At 41.9% G+C, this 27,209-nt stretch overlaps 1 protein-coding gene across 2 annotated transcripts in view; it reads right to left on the bottom strand.

Annotated features, from left to right (window-relative positions):
* The window catches only part of KLHL3 (kelch like family member 3), a 119,069-nt gene that overhangs the window by 73,018 nt on the left and 18,842 nt on the right, over positions 1–27,209 (bottom strand). The window contains exons 3-4 of one of the 2 annotated variants that reach the window (XM_032629102.1): positions 17,705–17,811; positions 5,614–5,735 (exon numbers count right to left, since the gene is read on the bottom strand). In XM_032629102.1, coding sequence (XP_032484993.1) covers positions 5,614–5,735; positions 17,705–17,811 — 229 coding nt within the window. The remainder of the gene's footprint in view (positions 1–5,613; positions 5,736–17,704; positions 17,812–27,209) is intronic. The other variant, XM_032629103.1, reaches the window with a different exon arrangement.

Below are 27,209 nucleotides of genomic sequence, written 5' to 3'. Positions count from 1 at the left end.
CTCCTCCCATCCTCTTTGGGTCCACTTCTGCCCGAAAGCATTCCCAAGGTGACTTCCCAAAATGAGCGGGGCTGGTGGTTTCTCTAATTGCCCCTTCCCTCCTTTCTCTTTGATCTTATGCTGCGATCCACTTGCTTCATACAGGAAGGCATGAAGAAAAGCAAAGGGATTCAGAATGCTGAGGAGGGTTTAGAGGCTGGAGGATGTATCACTGCTCAAATGCTGAGTCTCAGGGATAAACAGGGGCCTGGTCCAGTAGGGCTCTGGGGGCTGCACACAAGGCGAGTCAACACAAATCCCCAGAGGCTGCAAAAGAAAAGAGAGAGAAAAACGTCCAGGAGGTGGTCTTTGCTTCCCTCTCCCACAACAAGGGCTAAGAGAGGATTTCCTCTTCTCTTATCTTGCCTGCAACTCGACTCCCTCAAGTGGCAGCAGTAACAAGATTAGGAACAAGAGGCCAAACTCAGGTCCTCAGCTTGGAAGCAAGACTGTCCTGGTGGAATCACTAGGGCCGTGCTGCTTGGCCCCTGGAAGGAGGTTGAGACCTGAGAAGGAGCAGTTGGCTGGAATCGCCGCAGGAAGAGAAGACGACCCTGGGTTAAAAGCTTTCAGCTTGCCTCTTGCCGTCTCAGCATTTTGGTTCTGGGAAAACAGGCCCTGGAATGACCCTCAGCAGAGAGTTTACAGGTTCCCCTCCAGCTTGCAAATGGCTTCCCTCCATTTTTCACATGCAGGCGCTGTTTTGTTTTTTTCCCTCTCCCTCGGATAACATGAAAACACAGCAGAGGATATCCCGTCACAGAGTTTAGTTTCCTTTAACAAAAACAAAAGGAAATGCCCTGCCTCAGAATGCACCTACTCCTGGAATTTCAGAGAGGCAGGGCCATGCACAGAGGAAGGGTACCAGCCAGAGGGCCAGGTGGCAAGGCTGCCCAGGGCCTCTGCCCACACCACACAGCAGGGGGTCTGCCTCTGCCAGCACCAGGCATGAGGCCTGGCACAGAAATAGTGCTAAATAAAAATCTACTGAGAGAAAGAAGACAGGGAGAGAGAGGTGTACAGATAGATGAACAGGAGAGCTAGCAAAACAGTACTGTGATTAAATGTGTCACTTAGAATATTTAAAAATTTTTTTATTGAAGTATAGTGTCACTTAGAATATTGACTTCTCTACTTACCAGCCATGTGACTAAAGGCAAATTACTTAACCTCTCTGTACCTCTGACTCCTCAACAGTAAAATGAAAATAATAGTACTGCCTTAAAGGCTTGTTGTTGGGCTCAAATGAGATAATACATTTAAAGCAGCTAACCCAGTGTTTAGTGCATAGGAATTCGTCAGTTAAACTGGTTTTTATTATTATTAATTATTACGAGCTGAAGTCAAGATTCTGATCATTCATTTAACAAGAAACTCGAGTTGACCACATCAACAGGGCACAGTGAGCTGGAGAGAGCTGGATTCAAACCCCAACTCCACCCCTTACTACCTGTGTGACCGTGGGTACTACCCACTTAACCCCTTGGAGCATCAGTTCCTTCAACTGTAAGAGAAGAATCATAGTACAACCTTCTAGTGATGGTTACGATAATTAAATGAAATAATGCATGTGAAATAATCAACACATGTTTGTCTTACAATGAGTATCAATAAGTAACAGTTACGACTTGTTACCTCCACCATAGAAGGGCAGCTCAGACTCTCCAAGGTATGTGTGGCTGGGAAGAGATTTAGGGTATCATCTCCCGGTCACTTAACCAAGCCCCAAGTCTCTGACCCTTGTTTCCCCAGGTGCCTCCATGCTCACCGCCTCAGTGCACCAAATCCTCAACACACACTGTCCTCACAGCTTGTGAGCAACTCTCAGCAGGTACATCACAGCATAAGAAGCAACCACATTTTCATCTAAACTTTCTCTTCTCAACTTTCTTTGTTTTGTTCTCCCCCAAGGTCACCCCTGACCAAACCATAGTTTAAAGTGAGGGATAAAAAGGAAAATAGTTCATGTATCTGACTGATTCCAAACAATGCAGTTTCCTGAAGGTTCCACATTGTGCTTCTCAGGGGAGCCCTTGAACATGCAGCCCCCTCCCTACTCCCACATACAAATGAATGCAACAGGCCCCTCCAGGGGCTCACACGCCAGCAGGGACACAGACAGGTGGAAGAGGAGGCAGGCCTGACCTCCCAGACCTTCCTTCAAGACCCAGCACACCCAACACTTCCTCATTGAGGCCTGCCCTGACCATCCTCATCAAGGGGGTGATGACCATTGCCTGCTTCCTGGGTACCTCCACCCTGGCCCCTACCACACTGGAGGGCATGCATTTGCCTGGCCACCTGTCTCCACCTTCAGACTATGTGCTCCTTGATGAAAAAGCTTCTGTGTTCACAGTGCTCTCTGTGCCCATACTGTCTGTTGGCACAGGGTGGCACTCCTCTAAGTGCTTTACCTATGGTAATTCATTTAACCTTCATGCCAACCCTATGAGGTTAATTACGATTATTATGCCCATAATACAGACAAGAATACTGAGGCACAGAGAGGTTAAGGACCTTCTTGGGGTCACACAGCTAGAAAATGGTGGAGTCAAGGTTTGAAGGCAGACAGTCTAACTCATGACCACCCAACAGAATGGGTACTATTATGATTCCTGTTTTACAGATGAGAAAACTGATCCTTGAGGCAGCATGTCAGGGAGGGTATCAGAGAAGCTCTAGTAGAAAGGAAGCAGAACAAACCAGAGGCTGGCAGAGTAAGAGTCTTCTCTGATCAGAGGTCAGAGTCCCATGCCCTCACTTTACAGTCAGAAGACTGAACCCCTGCAGTGGGAAAAGGCAAGAATAAGAGTACTGTGTGAATGAACGTCAAAGCTGAGGCCTGGACCCAGGTCTCCATTCAGACTTGATTCCTGCCTCATCTTTAGTTCTGCGTGCCCTCTGAAGCTGCACGTCTTCACGCTGGCTCCCTCCCCACGACCCCTACAAAGTAGTTTTTAAAAGTAATGGTGACGCCATTTTCTCCAGAGTCCTCCGATTACCCTATCTGTTGCTACCTGCCTTAAGGTAACTGGTGCTATAGAGACCACCACTGGGTTAGACCAAAGTTGCAAAGATAAATACCCAGCCAGGCAAAAAGGATCCAGAATGGAACATCTTCTAACTACCTAAGCTTTTAAACACTTTGTACTTTACAGGGAAAAAAAGTTTATTAAATAAACACATGTAGAAAAGGGAGAAAAAAGCTGGTTCCAATTATACAATTCTACAATCTCCCCTAAACAGTGTTTTAAGTTTGTTTGTTTTTGTTTTGTTTTAGTGACCTAAAACAACAAAAAATTTATTTTCTTACATCTGGAAGTCGGAAGTCCCAAATGGGTTTCACCAGGCTAAAATCAAGGTGTCAGCAGAGGTGAGCTCCTTCTGGAGGTTCTGAGGGAGAATACGTTTCCTTGCCCTTCAGGCTTCTAGAGGCACCCACATTCCTTGGCTCATGGCCTCCCTATCTTCAAGGCCAGAAACATCAAACTGAATCCTTGCCAGGTCACATCGCTCTAGTTCTCTCATTCCACCTCCCTCTTCGATTTAAATACCCCTAGCTATTACACTGAGCCCACCTAGATAATCCAAGCTAATCTCCCATCACATGTTCAGCTGATTAGCAACATTAATTCCATCTGCAATATTAATTCCTCTGACATTCACCCTAACACATTCACAAAATTCCAGGGGTTAGGACACGAACATCTTTGGGGGCTACTATTCTGCCTACCACACTGTATGATTAATGAGTTACGGATATACCCTAATGCAAGATTTTAAAAAATTATTTATACCCCTGCATATTTTTAGGTTGACATCTAGCATTATTCATTAGAGTTGAAAGGATGTAATTTCTGGCATTTTGTGAATCTCAATATTTATATCAGTCTCAAAAGTACCTAAATGAATTTAAATGTCATGGTGATTTGAAATCACTATCACCCATTAAAAAAATTTTTTTCCATACATGCCCTATACATATTTTATACTAAATTACTTTGCACTTACTGTTACTGCCCAAAAGTCATTCAGCTGTTTAAATTCCGCTGCTAGACCTAGTATGTAACCATGACCTCGCCCACTCTACTCTGGATGGGAAAGACCAGAAATAATGGAATAGCTATGCATTTTATTGTGTATAAAATAAACCTCAATTTTAAAAGGGCAGGGGAGGATTATACCAGATCACTGTAGAAACTATGCCACCCAAAAGTCTGTCTAGGGTCCAGAGACAAAAGCAGTCTGTACCTTGGGGCAGGCTCTGCAGGCCCAAATGCAGGGTGCCTCAGACCATCAGTCTGCCTGTGCCCTGACACCCCCAGCAGAGTACCATTCACCACACTAAGCTAACTTCCACTCATCCTGCAGTCCTCAGCTCAAATCTTATCTCCTGAAAGAGCCCTTCCTAGATTCCCTCCTTCATCCAAATTGTTCCTTTCCTTCAAAGGACTTACCACAATTTGTGCATAAACATTACTTGTGTGCTTATTTGATGAGTGTCCATCTTCACCCCTAGACCACAAATTCCATGAAAGCAGACAATGGAATGACCTCTGCTCACTGGTACAAACACAGTGCCCAATAAAGTGTCTGGCATGTAAGAGGCACTCAAACATCTGGGCCAAATGGAATCAATACACGATTATCAATTCGGCCTCCCAAATACCTCAATCCTAGAAAAGGGGATGGTGTTCTGGATAAGGGAAATAGGTATTTTGGTCACCAGAGAGGTATCGGCCTATTCACCTAAATAAGGTGAAATTTTGCTTTAAAAAAAAAAAAGAAGGAAGAAAAAACCTCCATATCCCACACAATTTCCATTACTTTAATTAAACAGTAAAATCCTTAATGACAAGAAATAGTGTATCTTGCGTCTGTGTTTGGCCTGGTGACTCATAGGGTTCCAGCGTGGGCCACACCCTCAACCATCTTCCCTTCTGAAGCATGACGCTGATGTCTCACGTCCCCACAGTAAAGATCCACACCTTTGGGTGAAGCAGTGTCTTCACTGGCTCCTATTTCAAGGCTCCAGATGGCTTGGGATGAGGGCAGGGCGGCGAAAGGAGGAAAAGGCACAGACAACATGTCTCAGAGCAACATGCCCCTACTGACACTCAAGCCTGGTGCTTGGCACCTCCACAGGCTCAGAGGCATTTCGCTGACGAACAGTGAGACAAGAAAAACTTTTAACAGCCTCACAAGCCAATACTCAAAATCCCTGAGATGAGATAATGACTGAAGAGAAGAGGGATCACACAGGCTTCTTAATTCTTCCTTTACCAACACTTTAAACCAGCATGAGTTAAAGACTTTCTGCTCTGCAGCCCAAGCTCATTCAGAGGGATTTTGGCCTAGTGGTTAAGAACGTGGGTCCCATGGTCAGGCAGGCAGGAGTTTGACGGTCATTCACCCTGGCCATGTGACCCAGGGCAAGTCACCTACTCTCTCTGGAGCTTCAGTTTCCTCTCCAGTTACCAACTGAGTTGTTGTGAGGGTTAAATGAAATGATGATGTAAAACAGTGGGCCCTGAATATACAATACACTGAGCTATTAGTTGGAGCTGAGTTTACCTGGACGTTCTCTTCAGTCACCTCAATCTCGGCCGTATAGATGTAGTCAATCAGCTTACTCAGGGTCTGCCCATCCACATCCTTGATTTCTATCTTCTTGGCTTTACTCTCAGACATGTCACCTACAGTTCAAAACAAAAACAAAATGGACATGAACTTGGTGCCTAGGGTGTGCTTAACTTTCACATGGCCTCCTGCCCTGTCTTGGCAACATAAAAGCACTGTCTGTGTTCCCGGAGGCAGCAGAAGGGCTCAGGCACAGAAGAAGATAGACCAGCTGACATCAAGGTCACAACAACTCTGGGTCTGTGATCATCCACAAACTCAATTTCAAGCATTCCCCACTCTATCTGTTGCCCATTTCCACTCTGAAGGCAAATCTATACGTGATAAAGCATTCAACCAAGTTACTACAAACTTGTACACGGGGGCCAGGGAAAGTGAATGAGATATGCACCTGTCCTCAAGAAGGAGCACCTGTTCTAGTAGGGCATATATATAAAAATATATGAGATGATAAGAGCTTAATAGAGGTATATGCAAAGTACCAGTAGAACAACAATTTCTTAAAAAAACAATTATTGAGTGCTAACTCTGGCCAAGCACTGTGCTAAGCACTTTAAACTGTTGCCTATTTTAATCAACAACCTATGAGTGTTATTAATATCATCCCCATATTACAGATGAAGAAACTGAGGCACAGGAGTGTAGGTAATTCATTTTGCCTACAGTCATACATCTAGGAAGGGGCCAGGCTGGGATTGAAAGCAGGGAGTCTGACTCTAGAGCCCCACACTTGTAATCACTATGGTGTATTGAATCCCAAGAATGCAGATGATAGAGCAACAAACGCTGTCTGGGGAATCCAGGAAGGCATCCTAATAGGAGGTCACATTTGAGCTGGGTATTCCTCATGCAGCAGAGGTGAGGAAGGACGAGCTGGATGCAGGAATCATCAGTGCAAAGACAGAAAAGTGTCAAAAGTATAAATGTGGGGAACAGTGAGAGGGCAGCACGGCTGGTACATGGGGTGACAGTGAGAGGAAGGAGGCTGGAGAGGCAGACAGGGGCCAGGACTTGCAGAGCCCGGCAAACCATGCAAATGAGTTTGCACTTTATCCTAAGAGTAGCACCACTGAAAGGTTTTAAATGAGGGAATGACATCAACAGATGGGTGTCTTTGAATGAAATTTTGGATGTACTGGTGGAAGCTGGATCAGAGGCAGGGAGAACAGATGGGAGGCCCTGACAATAATCCAAAAAAGAGAAGACAGAGGCCTGTGAACTAGGGCAGCAGTGACACCACATGTGCAGTCCCGAGGCCCCTGACTTCAGCCTGCCCTCTCTATACAGTGCACAGTTCTATCTAGAGCCAGGCTCCTTCAACAAGGGCTGCTGATTTCAGAAGGAAAAGACAGGCAAGACATGTGTCTTTGTAGACTGAAATGAAGGGCAACATGACTACTAGAAACAGGGATTCAGAAGTCCTTATGTGAGTGTGAAAACTGAGCCTGGGCAGTTGTTTTCTCTCTGTGGAATCTGTGCACTGGAGCCAAGAAATAAAGTACAGTACAGCATGTGGGCTGCAGACGCCCACCTCCAAGCTGCATGGACTGCACATGATTCCTCCACCAATCCCCAGTTCCCACCCTGACACAGTTCTAGATATGAATGACTCTGAACAGGGAGGAAAGGTGGGGGCGGGGGACCTATTCCAGACGTTGCTGGCTCCCACTGCTGCCGGATCAGGTAGCCCAGAGACCTCCAGTTGGTTCTCTCTTCTCTCTGACTGTAGTAGAAGCCAGTGAAAAGTCTTCAGCACAAAGAGCCCTGAGACAGGACGAAGAGGCAAAGAGGAAACAGGAAAAGACGGTGGGCTTCTCCTCTACCTATAAAACAGGCTCTCACAATCTTTTCTTGAATTTACTCTAAAACAAACAAGAACATACACGCGGGTTTCCCTGGTGGTGCAGTGGTTGAGAGTCCGCCTGCCGATGCAGGGGACACAGGTTTGTACCCCGGTCCGGGAAGATCCCACATGCCGTGGAGCAGCTAGGCCCGTGAGCCATGGTCACTGAGCCTGCGCGTCCGGAGCCTGTGGTCCGCAACGGGAGAGGCCACAACAGTGAGAGGCCCGCGTACCACAAAAAAGAAGAAAAAAAAAAAAAAGAACATACACGCAAGGAAATCAGAAGTTAAATTCATCTCTCCAAACAGCTACTAAGACATTCACAAATAAAGGTCCAGTTGGTAATTATATTGCAAAAGATCATCAAAGATAGCCAATTATTAGTTTAAGAACTTGGACCTTAAAGGGACTTCCCTGATGACGCAGTGGTTAAGAATCCGCCTGCCAACGCAGAGGATGCGGGCTCGAGCCCTGATCCGGGAAGATGCCCCATGCGGCGGGGCAACTAAGCCCGTGCACCTCAACTACTGAGCCTGCGCTCTAGAGCCCGTGCTCCTCTACAAGAGAAGTCACTGCAATGAAAAGTCCGCACATGGCAACCAAGAGTAGCCCCCGCTCACCGCAACTAGAGAAAGCCCACGCGCAGCAACGAAGACCCAACACCCAAGAAATAAATAAATATATAAATAAATTAAATAATAAAAAAAAAAACTTGGACCTTAGAAAAATGAGCAACCAGCAACCTGACTGCAAGAACCAAGAGACTCAGAAGCCCTTAGTGAGTGTGAAATCAGAGCCTGGCCTGATTGCTTTCTCTCTATGGAATTAGAGCTTGGGAGTCTGCTTAGGGTTTTATAACTTGGGGGTAAACAAATGGAAACTCCTGAAATTGCATGAAAACATTTGTATATGTGGGCAAAAGTTTGATTTTCTGAGGGGATGAACAAATCATTTTCATCAGTCTCAAATGTCCAAAAAACATTAAGACACAGTTTTCTAGATGGTGGGACTTTGGGAGATTTTTTTTCTTGCTTCTTTATGTGAATCAAAAGTTTCTAATTTCTACATTAAGTACTTAAAACTCCAACAAGGATGGAAAAAATGAAAAAAAAAAAAAAGAAAGAAAACCTAGGGCCTCAAAGACATGTATTTTCTGAGAAATTTACCTTATAGGAAATAGGAGACCTATATAAATCATAAGCACTCATAAAATGCAATTTAATATCTCTATGAAGCAGTAGAAATCACTGCACCAAACTAAGACACCAGTTTAAACAAATCCTGAAAGTGGCAGTAATAATAGTTGCTACTACATGCAGGCCCTCAGGGTTTACACACATTATTTCATCTAGTCCTTGCAATGACCCCAGGAGGTACTAGATATTACTTCCATTTTACAAATTATAGAACTGGCATATCAAGAGGCACTTGCACACAGCTAGTAAGATGCAGGGCTGGGATCTGAACCGTGGCCTAACTCTAGACCTCATGTCATTTCTAATAAATCCCTCTATAATTTAACTAATTTAACTGGCCCCAACTAATGGCTTTGATAAAAGTATTCCCAAACAAAGCCTATGTCCAAATTCTGAGCCAACTTATACTTATTACCCAGTAAGCAAGAAAGAAGAGAGATGGGATCTTGTCCTCAACACCTAACAAAGTGCGTGACATATAACAAGCACTGAAAAAATATTTGTTGGTACAGGGAAAGAAAGAAAGAAGAGAGGCTTTCTTTTGACATCTCATAAATCCACAGACTCTGATAATTCTAAAGAGGGAGAAATCATCAAAGGCTTGGTCATTCTTACTACTTCACTCACCTCCACTACTTTGACAAATATTTCTAGAGAACAGAACATAAGCCCAATAAGTCCTTCTCTATTCCAGGTCAACACAAGAGACCTGTTCTGCTGGTTTTTCTCAAGAGGCCCAGCCCAGCCACTTCAGACTCTGAACTTTCAGAAAAGAGGAAATGCAGATGGCCAACAGGCACATGAAAAGATGTTCAACATCACTATTCATCAGTGAAATGCAAATCAAAACCACAATGAGGTATCATCTCACACCTGTCAGGATGGCTATCATCAAAAAGAACACAAATAACAAATGCTGGTGAGAATGTGGAGAAAAGGGAAGCCTCCTACCACTGTTGGTGGGAATGTAAATTGGTGCAGCCACTGTGGAAAACAGTATGGAGGTTTCTCAAAAAACTAAAAATAGAACTACCATATGACCCAGGAATTCCATTCCTTGGTATACATCAAAAAAAAAAAAAAAAAACAAAACCCAAAACACTAATTTGAAAAGATACATGCATCTCAATGTTCACAGCAACATTATTTACAATTGCCAAGATATGGAAGCAACCAAAGCGTCAATCAACAGATGAGTAGATAAAGAAGATGTGGTTTATATACACAATGGAATACTACTCAGCCATTAAAAAGAATGAAATTTTGCCATTTGCAGCAACATGGATGGACTTGGAGGGTATTATAATAAGCAAAATAAGTCAGACAAAGACAAATTCTGTTTGACATCACTTATATGTGAAATCTAAAACATATAACAAATTAGTGAATACAACAAAAAAGAAGCAGACTCACAGATAAAGAGAACAAACTAGTGGTTACTACTGCGGAGAAGGAAGTGGGGAGGGGCAATATAGGGTAGGAGATGAAGAGGTACAAACTATTAGGTATAAAATAAGCTACAAGGATATATTGTACAACACAGGGAATACAGTCAATATTTTATTTATTTATGTATTTATTTATTTATTTTGGCTGCATTGGGTCTTTGTTGCTGCGCGTGGGCTTTCTCTAGTTGCAACAAGCAGGGGCTACTTTTGGTGTGGTGTGCGGGCTTCTCATTGCAGTGGCTTCTCTTGTTGCAGAGCACGGGCTCTGGGCACGTGGGCTTCAGTAGTTGTAGCATGCGGGCCCTAGAGCACAGGCTCAGTGGTTGTGGCGCACGGGCTTAGCTGCTCCGTAGCATGTGGGATCTTCCCGGACCAGGGCTCGAACCCATGTCCCCTGCACTGGCAGGTGTATGCTTAACCACTGCGCCATCAGGGAAGCCCAGTCAATATTTTATAATAACTATAAATGGAGTATAAACTTTAAAAATTGTGAATCACTATATTGTACGCCTGTAACTTATATAATATTGTACAGCAACTATACTTGAATTAAAGAAAGAAAAAAAAAGAAAATGTCTGTTTGTTGCACATCTTTTGTCCTCTGTTAACAACATATCCTGTTCTTCCAGACAGATCATGATCTACTCAAGGGCAGATATTTGTTCATTCATTCACTCAACAAACATGTATCAAACAGTCCCCATGGGCAAGGCCCAGAGGACACAGTGGTGAACAAGTCATGTTCCCTGCCCTCATGGAGCTCAGTCTAGTAGAAAGAGGGATAAGTAAACCAACAATTACAAAGTATGTTAAATGCTAGAAAAGGAGGTTCAGCTTAAAAGGTTCTTAAGCAGGGAAGCCTATACCCTGAATTGTATGCAAAATGATGAGCACACAGGAGCACACATTTACTATTTTTTGTGGAAAGAATCCATTGTTTTCATCAGACTGATTCATAATGGTTAAGAACCACTGATCTAACATGAGATCTGGAGGAGTCATGGTTGTTCAGAAGAGCAGTGAGTATGAGGGAAGAATATTCCAGGCAGATAGAGTAGTGTATGTAAAGGTTCGGAGGTAAGAAAGAACATGACCTCTTCTGGGACCATAAGAAGTTGAGTCTGGCAGAAGCACAGCATGAAAAAGGAGGAAGGGGGAGAGGAGCTGGAGATATAAGCAGGGTCTGGACCACTTGAGGGTCTTGTGGGCCATGCTGAGAAGTTTAGACTTCATTCTAAGGGCAATGGGGAGCCCTTGACAGACTTTAAGCAAGTAAGGGATACATCATATTTTTTATTTTGGAAAGATCACTAAAGCTACAGCATAGAAAATGGGTTGGGGGTGAGGGAACAAAATAGGAGGCAGGTTGACCAATTAGAAAGCTGCTGCAGTAAATTAGGTGAAAGATGATGGCAGCCTGGACTAAGGGTCTGTGTCTTGAACTTCTTTAAATCCTCAGGCTCTACTTTAAGACCTTGCACCTAGAAGTCTCCAAGAACCATAAAGAGCCCAGGAAAGCAAGTCATGGTTCTCGACATAGCAAGCACACCACATGCGCAACAGAGCTCTTTTTAGGTGGAAGACTGCCCAAGGGGGAACAGGAGGGAGGAGGTGCATCTTGAGGAGCCAGGAGGGAAAACCTTTTACCATCACAGAAGACTTAGGAAGGCTATGAAATCACTGGCTCATCCTCTAGGTCACTGATATAAACCCAACCCTATTATTCAGCCAAAGAAGTCTCAAGAGTGAGAAAGGAATGGTAGAGTGGCTGTGAAGTCTTTCTGAAGGACCAGACATAGACCACCAACCACCCCTACAAAGCTGTATGGCAAAGGCAAGAAAAAGTGCATTCAGGAAGCCTTGTGTTATGGAACTCTTCCTCACTCCTCAGCTGAATCCTTACTGTTTTAATTTAATTTCATGATCTGGGTAAAAAGAAAACAGAAGGTCCTTATCCTTTGCACAGTGATCCTGCATGGCTGTTAAGATGGTTATTAAACTCTCTTACCACTAACCTTCATCTGTCTAAGTCCTAATATCTGGGTTGCCAACTCATTTAGCTAAAGCTGAGACCTATGTCACATGTTAACATCACATGAGAAAAAGAAATACCCTGTCATGTCCCTGAATCCCAGCTAAACCTCCTGCAGGTGAGCAGCCTATGCCATTTAACTGCAAAAGGCTGACCTCTGTCTCCTGTAAAGTAAGGACATTCCCGGCCCTGCCTTTAAGCCAAGGCTATGTGAGAGTCAAAGGAGATAATGAGAGTCTGAGAACTGTGGCAGCAGGATTCAACAGAGCTGCAATGATGGATATCACCCCAGCACTCAACCTCCCTGGAATCTCATCCTTCCTCCACTTGGAAAGGTCTTTCTGCTCAGCTAGAGGCACATGGAGCACCAAGTCAGGAAGGAAATGCCTTCCTGATATGAAACAGAGATGTTTCATATCAACCCTAACCACCATCAGGGCGGCTGGTATCAGAGCCACCCCACACATCCACATGAGCTCTGTAAACTATGATGTGCTCTACACATAATAAGAGTAAAGTTTATTAAGTACGTATTCTGTATTGGGTGCCTTATTTCCCTTACCTGTATCTGTTCCCTGGTTATTGTTATTATTGTTTTATTGTTGTTATTGCAGTCTCATAAATAAGCAAACAGGATCATAGAGGTTAAGTGAATTCCCTACAAACCGATCAGGTGCTGGAGTCAGGTCACGATGGCTCCAAAGCCCTTTCCAAGACACCACACCATCTCCCAATGCAAGGTGGCATTACCACCCCTGTGTTTAATCCTTAGCAAAGAGGCCTCTGCATCAATAACTCCAAACCTCCTCTATGAACATTCATAAAACATTTCTTACCAGTGATCCTCTCCAATGATGATCTAAATTTCAAGGCTGAGCTACTCCAAGTCCAGACAAGTCTACCGCAGATCATCTTGGTCAAATCAGTTGCACCTTAATGGGTGCTGGTGGGTGTCTGAATAGTGGTCTCTTTTCCTAGACACTACAGAGGCCTATGTTGAACTACATCCAAATCAATTCCTGAAAAACTCGCCATTTCCTTAGAGGCAAAACCCTCGGAAACCAGACCCTATCTACTCCGACTAATCTCTCAAGGCCCTCTTTATACAAAGAAAGGATTCTACTCCCTAGTGCTCCCTCCCTCCCTGCCCCACTGCCTTGGATTAAGTCTTGCTAAACTGCATGTTATGCAAAGATCTTCAAAAACATCAATACATCATACAAACACTCAGAACACAGACATAGGCCAGGGCCTGGCAGAGTCAGGCATAAAGAAAGGGTGAAACAATGGTTCTATGGGATGAGTGCATGCCTGGAGGTAAGAGGGCCAGGCCCTAATTTTTCTGCTTGAGGCTAGTTGGTGCTTACATTCCAAGCCCCTTGCCTCTTACCTCCAGCACATTCCTGACTCTCCTCCCTATTTCTGTTCACCATATGTTCAAAGACACCAGTTGAATATCAGCCTACATCTAATAAAAACTGGACAGTAACTTTTCTTTAAAAAAACAAAGCCGGGGCTTCCCTGGTAGTCCAGTGGGTAAGACTCTGCACTCCCAATGCAAGGGCCCCGGGTTCAATCCCTACTCGGGGAACTAGATGCCGCATGCATGCCACAACTAAGAGTTCACATGCCGCAGCTAAGAGTCCACATGCTGCAACTAAGAAGTTCCCATGTCACAACTAAAAGTCTGCATGCCACAACTAAAAGATCCATATGCCACAACGAAGATCCCACGTGCCACAACGAAGACCCAGTGGAGCCTAAATAAATAGAAAAATAAAAACAAATAAAAAAACAAAGCCAATTTAATCAGCTGCTGCATGTAGCACAACAGAGCCAGAAGATGGGACAGCTCACTTCCAGGGCTTCTTTTGGGATGGAGTTCAAATGTCTTTTAGCCATGTGATGAGCCTAAGACACTTAGTCCACATATTCTTTAGAACTTGGTTCTTTTAACACCATAAAATGGGATTGTTTTCAAAGTTTTGGATGACATGAAGGGATCCATATGGAGTATAAACACTATAGTACACAGAACACATAGAAAAGGGCATGACAGAAGGAGGGAAAAAAAACTGACTGGGCTATTTTGGGGAACTTATCTTCCCCTGGGATGGAGGTGCTAGATGGGGGGATGGGATCAAGGGGAATTTTAAGTATTCCATACTCACAGAGAAAAGGAGGACAAGACCAGCCCTTCTGGCCTCTCCAATCTCACTATGCTGAAGGAGTGGAGAGCAACTCAGGTGACTGCCCATCCCAGACCTTCTCACAGGTTGGCTGCCTTTGGACACTCTTCTGTGGGCACTCAGACCTCAGTTTCACGCTTATTACAAGTTATTCTGGGAAGGATATGGTCAAGGAGTGGAGCTGGTATTTGGAACCATCACAGGACATTTGGGCAATATGAACTCAGAGGACAAAAAAATAAAAACACTTTAAGCCTCAGTAAAAGATCTTAATCATACTACTCAAGTCAGAAGAAAGTCACATGTATTTCCTTTTCTTTGGGGCTTTAAACATGCTGATAGAAATGGACTCAACAAGAGTCAGCTGGGCCTTTTCATTACTAATTTTATGCATTTTGAAGCTGAACCTGATAATTAGAACAAAATTTTGCCATGTTACTTTTTTTTTTGTACCTGTTTACCAAGGTTTAAGCAAAACCAACGGGCCTCAGAAATACATGAATCTGATGTACTGCCGATAGAAGCATAAGCTGGTACAACTGTTCTAAGTGTTGTGGAACTGAGGCACGTGTCTCACAAGAATTCAAAATGTGCACACACTTTAACCAAGTATTTTTTATTCTAGGGATCTAAGGAAATAATCAGGAATGTAAGTAAAGACTAAGTTGCAAGGATGCCCATTTTAGCATTATTTACAATAGCAAAATATTAGAAAGAACTATAATTTCCAACCAATAAGGAAATGGATTTTCAATTCGGATACATATGATGGAATCTTATGAGGCCATTAAAATAATGATGTAGATGTGATTTCATTGCCATGAAAATATATTGACAATATAGCGCTAAGTTCAATTAAGCAAATTTTCATTGAGCACCTACTGTACGTAAGATCACGCTAGGCAGCAGGGACATAGCAGTGAATTTAAAAGGTACAGTTTTTACCCTCATAAAGTTTATGACTGACCAGGCAAATCAGACAGTGAGGAAGTAATGAGATAAGTAGTAATAGTAAAGAGAACCATAAGCTATCACAAGAGTAAATGTATTACATGTATTTTTTTTGCTTGCTCACATTTTCTAATTTTTATTCTGCAATGAACATATGTGAATAGTGTTTGGATGAGTAGATGGACAGGTAGGTGGGTGGGTGGATGGATGCACAGACAGACAGATGATGGATGAATGGTTGGATGGAAGGAAGGAGGGAAGAATGGATGGTAACCAGATTCAGTGGAAAGCTTGGGCTAGGCAACATATTAGACTGCTTTCTTCTCTTGATTCCCTCTTCCCTTCAATTACCAGAATCCAAGACCTGATCCAGAAGCACCTTTTCTCTCCCTTTTTAAAATCACCTTGTTTTGCTAGGCACTTCCACTACCCCCAGAGGCAAGTTCATGAGCAAAAAGTGGAGCCAACAGTACAATTTATTGTAATTCAAATAGACTCCTCTCTCAACACTGGACTTTCCAAACCACACAAACAGAGAAGAATGACTGGCAGAACTATCTACTGAAGTTGCAGCTAAATAACTATTGTAGACAAGATAAATTATTTTAAAAGAAAGGGACGGATGAAGGACAAGGACAAAAAAAGAAATAAAAACCTTACTACTAGAGTTTGAGGCTACTCCAAAGAGAATGTGGCTCAAAATTTCCAGGTAGTGAAATTAGCTGGTTTTCCAGGCTTCACTGTGGCATTCCTGGCCCAAGGCTCAAAGTGAGGTAAGTATGGCTTGGTCCACTTAGCAAAAGCACTGCTCCAAGTTGAGGCCAGGTCCTTCACATGATGAGCCAAGGGGGACATACATGTGAGGAATTCTCCAAACGCCAAGTGCTAAGTACTCCCCGCCCCACCAAGAACCACTCCTGCCCAGCACAGGCTTTGCACTATATCAGGAAAAGGGCAAGAGCCTATTCAGCAAAGATGTGCCTGCACTCACCCATCCTTAGCAACACCACATTCATTCATTTAACCTTCACTTATTCAGTCTCCTAAACATCAGGCCCTGGGGTGGGCGCTAAGGATTCAACAGTGACAAGACATAAGACATAATCCGCAAGCACCCAAAGCTCACAATCAAGGGTAGGAGACATTTTGTTCATTAAAACAATATTTTAGTCCTATTATGTACCAGGTACTCAGGGTACAGAAACAAACAAATCTAACAAGATCCCTGTCTTCATGGAACTGATACTCCAGTAAGGAGACACAGGTAAAAAATATATAAACAACCAACCAATACGATTTTCAGACAGTGATAAATGTTATGAAAAAAATAGAGTCAGGTTATGGAATAGAAAGAGACCTAGTGGTGAACTACGGCTCAGGTGGTCAGAGAGGAGGCAACATTTGATACAGGGTGAGAAGCAGCAGGTACATGAGACCCCAGAGCATGACCACCTCAAACCCCAGGAAACAGATGAGCATTTAGAGTGGTAGTGACCACACTCAGAGGAAGCACAGGGTACAGATAAGTGTGTGGAAGAGACACCTGACCTCATCCAGCTGGCTTTCAGTCAGCAGTGATGGATACAGCACTGCCTGCACCTGGCTCAGGGGAGGTGCTGTGAGGTACTGCAGACAAGAAGCTCAGCCCATGCGTTTCAGGGAATTCAGTCTTAGAAATAATACATGTGCAATAGTTGGACAAGGCTATTTGGCATGTTCAGGAAACAGGGACTCCCTGGAAAGTTGGCAAAGGTACTGAAACTGAATGCAGATGGTGAATATACCTCTGTCTTACTCTCCCCACCCCAAGCCCCACCATCAATTCTGCCAACTCTACCACATTCCTATAAAGGTTAGAGGAGACTCAAGGTCCCTGCCTGGAAAGAACAGCTAAGGAATAATAAGATGTGGGCCAGCTAGGCCAGCCAGCCCTGGGCCAGGCATCCAGAAGCCAAGTTCCACTCATTCACCGTGTGATCTCAGGCAAGTCCCTTCCTTTCTCTCAGCCTCAGGGTCCCCCATCTGCAAAATGATAGCTCAGAAGCCTGGGGATGAAGCCAAGAGTCTGCATGTCTAACCAGCTCCCTGACATGATTATGATGCATGACAAAGTCTGAGAATTCATAGACTATATGATGCTACAGAGTTAACTGCAATAGAGGCTGCATGCTTGACTCGCCTAGCTGAGGGCCTGTCATGGTGCTTTGCATCTCCACGGTGCAAAGCAAAGAATCTGGCACACAGGAGCTCCGCAGGGTGGGCGTCACAGCCTTCTTTCCTCCCCCCTCTCATGCCACCACCCTCAATATTCTCCCAGTGGGGCTGCAGCCCCACAACCATGGGTTATTGTTTGCCCCTCACCATACCTGTGAACATCGCACAGAAGTAGGGGCTGCAGGCTGCCAGGACCACACGGTGGGCTTCTATCTCAACATCTTCTGCCACAATTACCACGTCACACAATAGCTGTTTGCTGCAAGACACCAGTGGGAGAAAGGATGGGTCACAGCACCAACTCCCACCCCCAGCCACACAAGGGTATTTTTTCTCCCCCACCCTCCACATTCCATACTATCACCACGGTTGTCATACAGACCTACCATATCTTAAGTTAGGCAGGGAGATGGACTCATCAACTTTTCCAAGTCCCTAATAAGCCCCACATTCAGGCTTTCCTAAGGCACTCAACTCTGTAGAGATCTAACTACTGTGTAGCTGCAAATTCAGGGCTCCTTCATTTGTCTTCACATCTCTGCTCCGCAACTCTACAGGCTATGACTGAGAAAGGGGGACAGCAGTTCAAGGAGCAGTGGGAAAAGCTTTGGGCTGTTAGCTGAGTAACTGAATGAATGCCAAGGAGCATGAGCAGGCCACTGAGGTGTGCCACCAGCTAGAACAGGTACTAACTCTTCCCCAAGGAGCCCACTGCCTGTGAAACACTGGTAAGAGGCCAGCCAGATCTGGAGGACTCAGGTATGTTTCTTCCCACCCAGGTTTAACACTAACATCAAAAAGACTCCGCCGGTACACACAGTGCTCCCTAAAGACCCTGGGCAAACTCCAATTACTGCAATTATTAAGAAAACTGTAACTACATTTTTACTTGTTTGTCACCCCCATACGCTATGAACTTTAAAAAGGACTTGTTCACTGTTATATCCTAGACACCCAGCTGGATGCATAGCACACAGTAGGCCCTAAACTTTTACTAAATAAATAATGAAATTTTAAATAGGATCAATCCACACTCAGAAACAGAATGAATATTTGACTACTTTGAAGACTGAAAGGGTACCACAAGCCCTATCAATCCAAGAATTTTTCCTCTACCAGCCTTTCAAGTTCTTATCCTGGCTATTATCAATACAATAGTCAACATTTCTTGAGTTACATGTGCCAGGCACTGTTCTAAGCACTTTTTTTAATACATATTATTTCATTTAACCCTCTCTACAACCCTATGAAGTATGACTACTGTTATGCCCCATATTACTAAAAAGGGAAACTGAGGCCCAGAGAAGTTAAGTAACTTTCCCAAGGTCATACAGAAAGGGAGCAGTGGATGCAGGATTTGAATATAAGCAGCTGAACCCAAGAACCCATGCTCTTAACTTCTGTAGTATCCTGGTCACCACTAGTCCTTGCTTTAGATTAAAGCACTAGAAGTGGGAGGGAAGACAGGGAAGATAAACACATTTCAACTGTGATCCACTGGTAGTGGTTACTTAGCGCACTATACTGGATTGAGAAGTCTGAGGTCATGACTGGGTTCCACGTGACAGGGATGAGATAAATATAATGAGTATGTCATGGTTAATAGATAGAAGAGAAGCTACATATTTGCTCTCCCTGGTATAGCATATTAAACCCTTGCCAACTATTCAGACATTAGTCCAGGTTCACTTTTCAGAGAAATAGAGTCATACAGCCTGGGAAGGCTAGAACCACAAATGCCCTTAGAGATCACCCTATGTATGAAGCTCAGAGAGGTGGCCCAAAGCCACAGAAGCCTTAGTCTTGAACCTAGTTCTGACTCCAGGTACAGTACCATAATGCCTCATGATTGGTTGACACTTAGAATGGGAAAAAACAGTAGCTAGGTTATCTCCAATGGGGAAAGGTGACCAGGAAAGGTTCAGCATATAGAATAAGGTACCAGTGAGGGGGCTTCTGGGAAGGGTGAGACCCCTGAGCACCAAGAGGCAAAACCTGGGGGTGGGACCTCATCCTGCAGTGAACAGCACACCTTACACACGAACTTTATCAGAATAAACCAGCTCAACTGGGAACAGAACTGGCTCTGCCCCAACAGGCTACAAGAACATGGACAAATTGACCCCATCAGTTTTCTCATCTTTCTTAGCTGCCTTGGGACATATACCGTGGGGACCAAATGAGATTGCAGATGCTACTTGAGAATAGGCTTGTTTAAATATGATTAAAATATATTGTAAAAATGTATTCCCAACAGTATAGACTCCGCTTGGACATTTTCATTTCTATTAAAGATTCTGGGGAGAAAACAGAGTTATCACTGCTATTTAAAAGTACAAGTAATTTTTTTTGGTAACCAGTATTTTAATAAGGAAAGTGTTGACACAGATGGGTCAGAAATGCTGAGCAAATTTTCAGTGCCAGGTGATGGGCAAGCAAATGTCAAAGTAGGATATCTTACACAAACCCAGAAGAGCTGATAATTCTTGAACAAATGGGAAAGAGACCAGAAGGAATGAGGAGTAAAGATGGAGAATCCAGTCAAGCAAATAAATGAGAGCAGCTCTGATAGGTGGGAAGTGTATCTCAAGGCCAGAGAAACTCTAACCTGGGAGAGTGACCAAGAAAAACTTGCCACAAAGTCAGGGTAGGCTTTCCCAGGTGGTGGGAAAGCCTGTCTACACACTGGAGACATCTCAGTCTCCACTATGCAGGGAAAAGGGAAGAGGCAGCTCTACAAGCACTGCATGGCTCACAAGCACTTCTAATTCCAATTACCAGAGATCCTGTGAGATCCTTTTTTCTGAAGTATCAGACACTACTCCAAAGGACAGTCTTGAGGAGAGAAAAGTAGGGCTATACACACTGTGATTTGTAGGAAATAGAGTAGAGCTGTTAGGAAGGAGCTCAGGCCCTGGAATCAAACTGACCAGGGTTCATGTCCCCTGAGTATCATAGAACTGATATGTGTTGTAAACAAGATAATGAATAGCGCTAATAGTAAACATTCAGTGAATATGTATTTCTTTTCTTCCTTTTTTCCACAAAATACTTCAGTCAAGATTAGAGTAAGTTTTGGATATGGTAAATTTGAGCTGCCTTTTGGACATCTAAGTGGGGCTGTCAAGTAGGCAAGTGGATACTAGGGTCTGGAGTTCAGAGGTGGGAAATGGTTAAGAAGTTGGGGGAAAGGGGAAGAACCAACAAAAGAGATGAGAAAACAGCCAGTGGGATAGGAGGAAAACCAAAAGAGTGTGATGTCCAAGAAGCCAAGTAAAGACAGGGATACAAAAAGGAAGGAATGATCAATTGTACCAAATACTGCTGATAAGTAAGATAACATTAGGGTGGCTAGCCAGGGCAATTAGGCAAGGAAATGAAATAAAGGGCATCCAAATTGGAAAGAAAGAAATAAAACTATCTCTCTTCACAAATGACATGATCTTGTACATATAAAATCCCAAGGAATCCACTAAAAAACTACTAAAATAAATAAATGAGTATAAGGAGGTTGCAGAATACAAGATCAATATACAAAAATCAACTGTGTTTCTGTACACTTGCGGTGAACAATACAAAAATGATATTTTTAAAATCCCATTTACAATAGCATCAAAAAGAATAAAATACTTTAGGAATAAATTTAACAAAAAAATTCAAAACCTATACCCTAAAACTATAAAACACAGTTGAAGTAAATTAAAGACTTAAATAAGTGGAAAGATCTCCAGTGTTCATGAATTGGAAGATTAATACTGTTAAGATGGCAATTCTCCCCCAAAATGTTCTACAGATTCAATACAATTTCTATCAAACTCCCAGCTGGCTTCTTTGCAGAAAGTGACAAGCTGAGCCTAAAATTCAAATGTAAATGCAAGGGACCTAGAATGGCCAAAACAATCTTGAAAAAGAACAGAGTTGAAGAACTCAGGTTTCCCAGTTTCAAAACTCTACAAAGCTAAAGACAGTGTAGTAATAGCACAAGGATAGATACATAGGTCAACAGAATAGAATTGAGAGTTTAAAATAAACCCTCACATTCACAGTTAATTGATTTCTGAAAAGGATACTAAGACCATTCAACCGGGAGAGAATAATCTTTTCAACAAATGCTGCTAGGATAACTGGATATCCACATGCAGAAGAGTGAAGTTGGACCCTTACCTCACACCATACACAAAAATTAACTCAAAATGGATCAAAGACCTAAATGTAAGAGTTAAAACTATAAAACTCTTAGAAGAGACATTGGGGTAAATCTTCATGACTTTGGATTAGGCAGTGGTTTGTTAGATAGGACACCAAAAGCACAAACAAAAAAAAAGATACATTAGACATCAAAGTTTATAACTTTTGTGCTTTAGGACATCAGGAAAATGAGAAGAAAACCTACATAATGAAAGAAAACCTTTGTAAATCATATGTCTGATAAGAAGCTTGTATCTAGAATACATAAAAACTTTACAACTCAATAATAAGTAGACATATAACCCAATTTAAAATAGGCAAAGTATCTTAATAGACATTCTCCAAATAAGATACAGAAATGGCCAATGATCACATGAAAAGGTGCTCAACATCATTAGTCATCAGAGAAACGTAAATCAAAACCACAATGAGATAACTCCTCACACATACTAGTATGGTTATAATCAAAAACACAGAAAATAACAAGTGTTGATGAGGATATGGAGAAATTGGGAGCTTCATACACTGCTGATATAAATGTAAAGTGGTACAGCTGCTGTGGAAAACAGTCTGACGGTTCCTCAAAAGGTTAAACACAGAGTTGTTATTTGACCCAGGAATCCCACTCCCAAGAGAAATAAAACATACATCCACACAAAAACTTGTACCTGAATGTTCACAGCAGCATTATTCATAATAGCCAAATGGCCTCAAATCTGTATATCCATACAATGAAATATTATTCAGCAATAAAAAGGAATTAAATACTGAGACATGCTACAGCATGAATGAACCTTGAAAACATTATGCTAAGTAAAAACTGTTAGTCACAAAAGACACATTATATGATTCCAAAATAGGTAAATCATAAAGACAGAAAGTAGATTAGTGGCTGTCTAGTACTGGGAGGTGAGTGAATAGGGATAACAGGGGGATTACTGCTAAAGTATACAGGGTGATGAAAATATTCTAAAATTGATTGATGGTTGCCCAATTCTGTGAATATAATAAAAACCATTAAATTGTACACTTTAAATGGGTGAATTGTATGGTATATGAATTATATCTTGATGAAGCTGTTACCAAAAAAAGAAAAACAGCATATACATCTGCAAAAAATGAAAATTCTAAATCGAAAAGATATATGCACCCCAATGTTCATAGCAGCAGTATTCACAATAGCCAAGACATGGAAGCAACCCAAGTGTCCAGATGATTGGCTTAAGAAGATGTGATACACACACACACACACACACACACACACAAAATGGAATACTGCCCAGCAATAAAAAAGAATGAAAAATTTCCATTTGCAGCAACATGGATGGACCTAGAGAATACTATGCTTAGTGAAATAAGTCAGACAGAGAAAGACAAATACTTACATATGAAATATAAAAAATAATACAAATGAATGTATATACAAAACAGAAACAGACTCACAGACATAGAAAACAAATTTATGGTTACCAAAGGGGAGGGGGGAGGGGCAAATTAGGAGTATGGTATTAAAAGATATAAACTACTATACATAAAAGAGATAAGCAACAAAGATTTACTGTACAGCACAGGAAATGATACTCAATATCCTGTAATAACCTATAATGGAATATAATCTGAAAAAAAATGAATCAGTATGCTGTACACTTGAAGCTAACACAATATTGTAAATCAACTATGCTTCAATTTTAAGAAGTTATACTAAAAGCAAGAAGGAATAAAAATTTTAAAGGCTAAAAAAATGATACACTTCAAAAGAAAAGAAAAACAAAAAGCAGTGTGCTAAAATGGCTCGTTACTAGTAATAAAGCCATACTGGAAAACAATCTAAAAAAAAAGATGAAGCAGAGAACTTTTTGCAATGGAGAAATGAGAGATTCAAATTGTAAAGATAAGATAGAAGATTGTCGCTCCTTTTCAGGCCTGATGAGGAGTTGCTATTCCAACAAGGACCACGTGCCCACTTGCTGGTTGGCTGGTAAGTCAGGAGACAAAGAGCCATTAGGGCTCTGCTGCCCAGAAGCAGCTGTTGGTCTGACCAGAGCAGAGCGAGGAAGTGCAAAAGGAGGAGGAAAGCTGGCTGGTTACCATGTCAGCAGCCCATTTTCTACAATGCAAGTATAAAGAACAGGAAACACGTGAATTGTGTGATTCATAAATTGCAAAGAACATATGTGCTTGAACTAAAATAGCTTAAAATTGAGGGAGGGGAATGTGAAAATAATGCAAGAAATAACCCTAGGTCCCTGGAATATCAGGTAACATTTCATTAGCCTGACCCCTGAATGGCAAGGTGCTTCACCCTGGTCTTCATCAAAACAAAGTATGCCTCTCTCCGGTTCCCATTAAACTCACCCAAATCAATAAAGTGTCTATTCAGGCCCCCTTTCTCTCCCTGCCTCCCCCATTCCATGCTAGTTTTTTAAGTTAGCCATTTAAATACTTTAGAATTTGATATAGTCTTTGAACACCACTAGAATACAAGCAAGATTGAGGGCAAGACTTTGTCTCACCTACTGCCATATGCCTGAAGCAAAAAATTGCCATCAGGGGACTTCCCTGGTGGTCCAGTGGCAAAGAATCTGCCTTGCTATGCAGGGGACACAGGGTCGATCCCTGGTCGGGGAACTAGGATCCCACATGCCGTAGGGCAACTAGGCCTGCGTATCAGAACTACTGAGCTCGCGCGCCTCAACTAGAGCCAACGTTCCACAAACTACAGAGCCCAGGCATCCTGGAGCCTGCGTGCCACAACTAGAGAAGAGAAAACCTGCACACCACAACTAGAGAGAAGCCCACGCAACACAACCGCAACAAAAGATCCCGCGTGCCGCAACTAAGATCCGACGCAGCCAAAAATAAATTAAATAAATAAATAAAGACATCTTTTTTAAAAAATCGCCATCATAATAACAGCTAACATAGAATGTTCACTATGTTGCAAGGACTCATAAAATATCTAAGGAATAAGCTATTGCTATTATTATTATGCAACATGCTGTTTAAATTAGCAATTCTACTTCTAGGAATTAATTCTATAGAAATAATTGTAAATATGCACAAGTACTTAACAACAGTAATATATGTGCTGTCACTGTTCTAAGCACTTAACTTATTAATCCTCTTAACAAGCCAGCAAGACTGGAACTATTATTAGCCCCATTTTATGGTTGACAAAAGTGAGGTTGGGGATATTAAGGAACTTGCCCAGGTTCACAGCTAGTCAGCACTGGAGCCAAGATTTGAAACCAGGCTGCCTGGCTCCAGAGTCTATGCTTGTGACCACTGTGCTATCCTGCTCCACATATAACCACTGCAGGTATTATTTATTTGAGGGATTGGAAAACCTAGACACCCAGCAACAGGGAAGTGTTTTTAAAAAAAACAACAATAGAATATCATTCATCCACTTAAAATGAAGTTGTAGAACAGTAACACAAAAAATTTGTTCAACATAATGTTAAGAATAAAAATCTGGTTGAACACATACACTACTATATATAAGACAGATAAACAAGGACCTACTGTATAGCACAGGGCAATCTACCTAATATTCTGTGATAACCTATATGAGAAAAGAATCTAAAAAGAATGAATATATGTATATGTATAACTGAATCACTTCGCTGTACACATGAAACTAACACAACATTGTAAATCAACTGTACTCCAATAAAATTAAAATATTTTTTAAATAAATAAAATAAAAATCACCCATAGGAAAAAAAATCTGGTTGAGACATATATATTAAAGAAAAAAAAGATCTCCTAAGGGTTAACAATGGTTAGCACTGTGACTTTTTGCTCACCTGTATTTTCTAAATGTTCTATAATATATTCTTTTTACAAAAAATTTACAAATTTTTAAAGAAAAATTTAAAGGTTTTAATTTAAAAACGAAAGGGAAATCCATGCCTAAATCTGAACTAAAATTTTCCCAACCAAAACATAAACAGATTGTGGTCCATTTGAAAAAATCAAAATCAATTTGAAAAAATCAAAAGGAAGAACAAGACTGTGATGGTTAATATTATATGTCAACTTAACCAGGCTAAGTGATGCCCAGATAGCTGATAAAATATTATTTGTGGGTGTGTCTGCAAAGGTTTCTCTAGAAGAGATTAGCCTTTGAACTGGTAGACTGAGAAAAGAAGATCTCTTTCACCAATGTAGGTGGGCATCATCCAATCCACAGAGGGCTTGAATAGAACAAAAAGGTGGAGGAAGGGTGAATTCTCTCTTTCTCTTCTTGAGCTATACTGGCCATCTTCTCCTGCCCTCAGACATCGAAGCTCTTGGTTCTTGGGCCTTTGGACCGCAAGACATACTCCACTGGCTCTTGTTTCTCAGGCCTTCAGATTTGGACCGAATTATACCACTGGCTCTCCTGGTTCTCCAGCTTGTAGACAGCGGATTGTGGCAATTCTTGTCCTCCACAATCATGTGAGTTAAACTCCCATAATAAATCTCCTCTTACATATCTGTGTCTATATATCTGGTTTTCCAGAGAAACAGAAGCAATACATATATATAAATAATATAATAATAATAGATATATAAATAGATATATTATTGGTTCTGTTTCTCTAAAAAACCCTGACTCATACAAAGATGATTCACTTAAATTTCAGCAAAGGACCAGTGTTTTCCAAAATAAGTTTCACAGAACACTCGGTCTATCCATAACAACAACAACTAAAGAGGATTCAAAACCATGTGGGAAACCCTCAGTTAAACAACTTTATTGTATGACTTCTCAGAGATTTTAATATGCCTATATATATTATGAATCTCAGGGGGTGGGTATAGCAGTTTTATATAACATTTTTCAAACTCATTTTGTTACAGATCTCTTTTTTCCCCACAGAGCATCTTGAGGAAATGTTCCTCAGAACAGCCTTGGCAAACGCTGACTTATACAAAAGAGAAGCAGCAGGACTGTTGGAGGAGGTTAAATCCAAGTTGATGCTTTTGAGGAAAGATGCAAAAATGTGGTAACTTGCAAAAGAAGGAACAGACATAACAGGATTTTTTTAGGTATTTAAGAAAAAGAAAAAATGCTAATAATATAAAGTGAGGATTCGGGGAATTCTGTGTGCATGTCTATTTCCTGAGCTCTACCTTTAAGCAGTTACTACACTTGGCTAAAGCAGGCAGTCTTTTTCACCCGGTTTTATTGAGCTATAATTGACATATAACACTGTGTAAGTTTAAAGCGTATAATGTGATGATTTGATATATATTGTGAAATAATTACCACGATAAGGTAATACATCTATCATCTCACATAGTTACCATTTACTTTTTGTGGTGAGAACATTTAAGATGTACTCTCTTAGCAACTTTCAAGTATGCAATACAGTACTGCTAACTATAGTCACCACATCGTACATCAGATCCCCAGAACTTAATCCTCTTAAAACTGGAGGTTTGTACCCTCTGACCAACATCTCCCATTTCCCACAACCC

This window comes from Phocoena sinus, chromosome 3 (genome assembly GCF_008692025.1).
Source record: "Phocoena sinus isolate mPhoSin1 chromosome 3, mPhoSin1.pri, whole genome shotgun sequence".
NCBI lineage: Eukaryota > Metazoa > Chordata > Mammalia > Artiodactyla > Phocoenidae > Phocoena > Phocoena sinus.
This window is presented reverse-complemented; position numbering and strand designations above follow the sequence as displayed.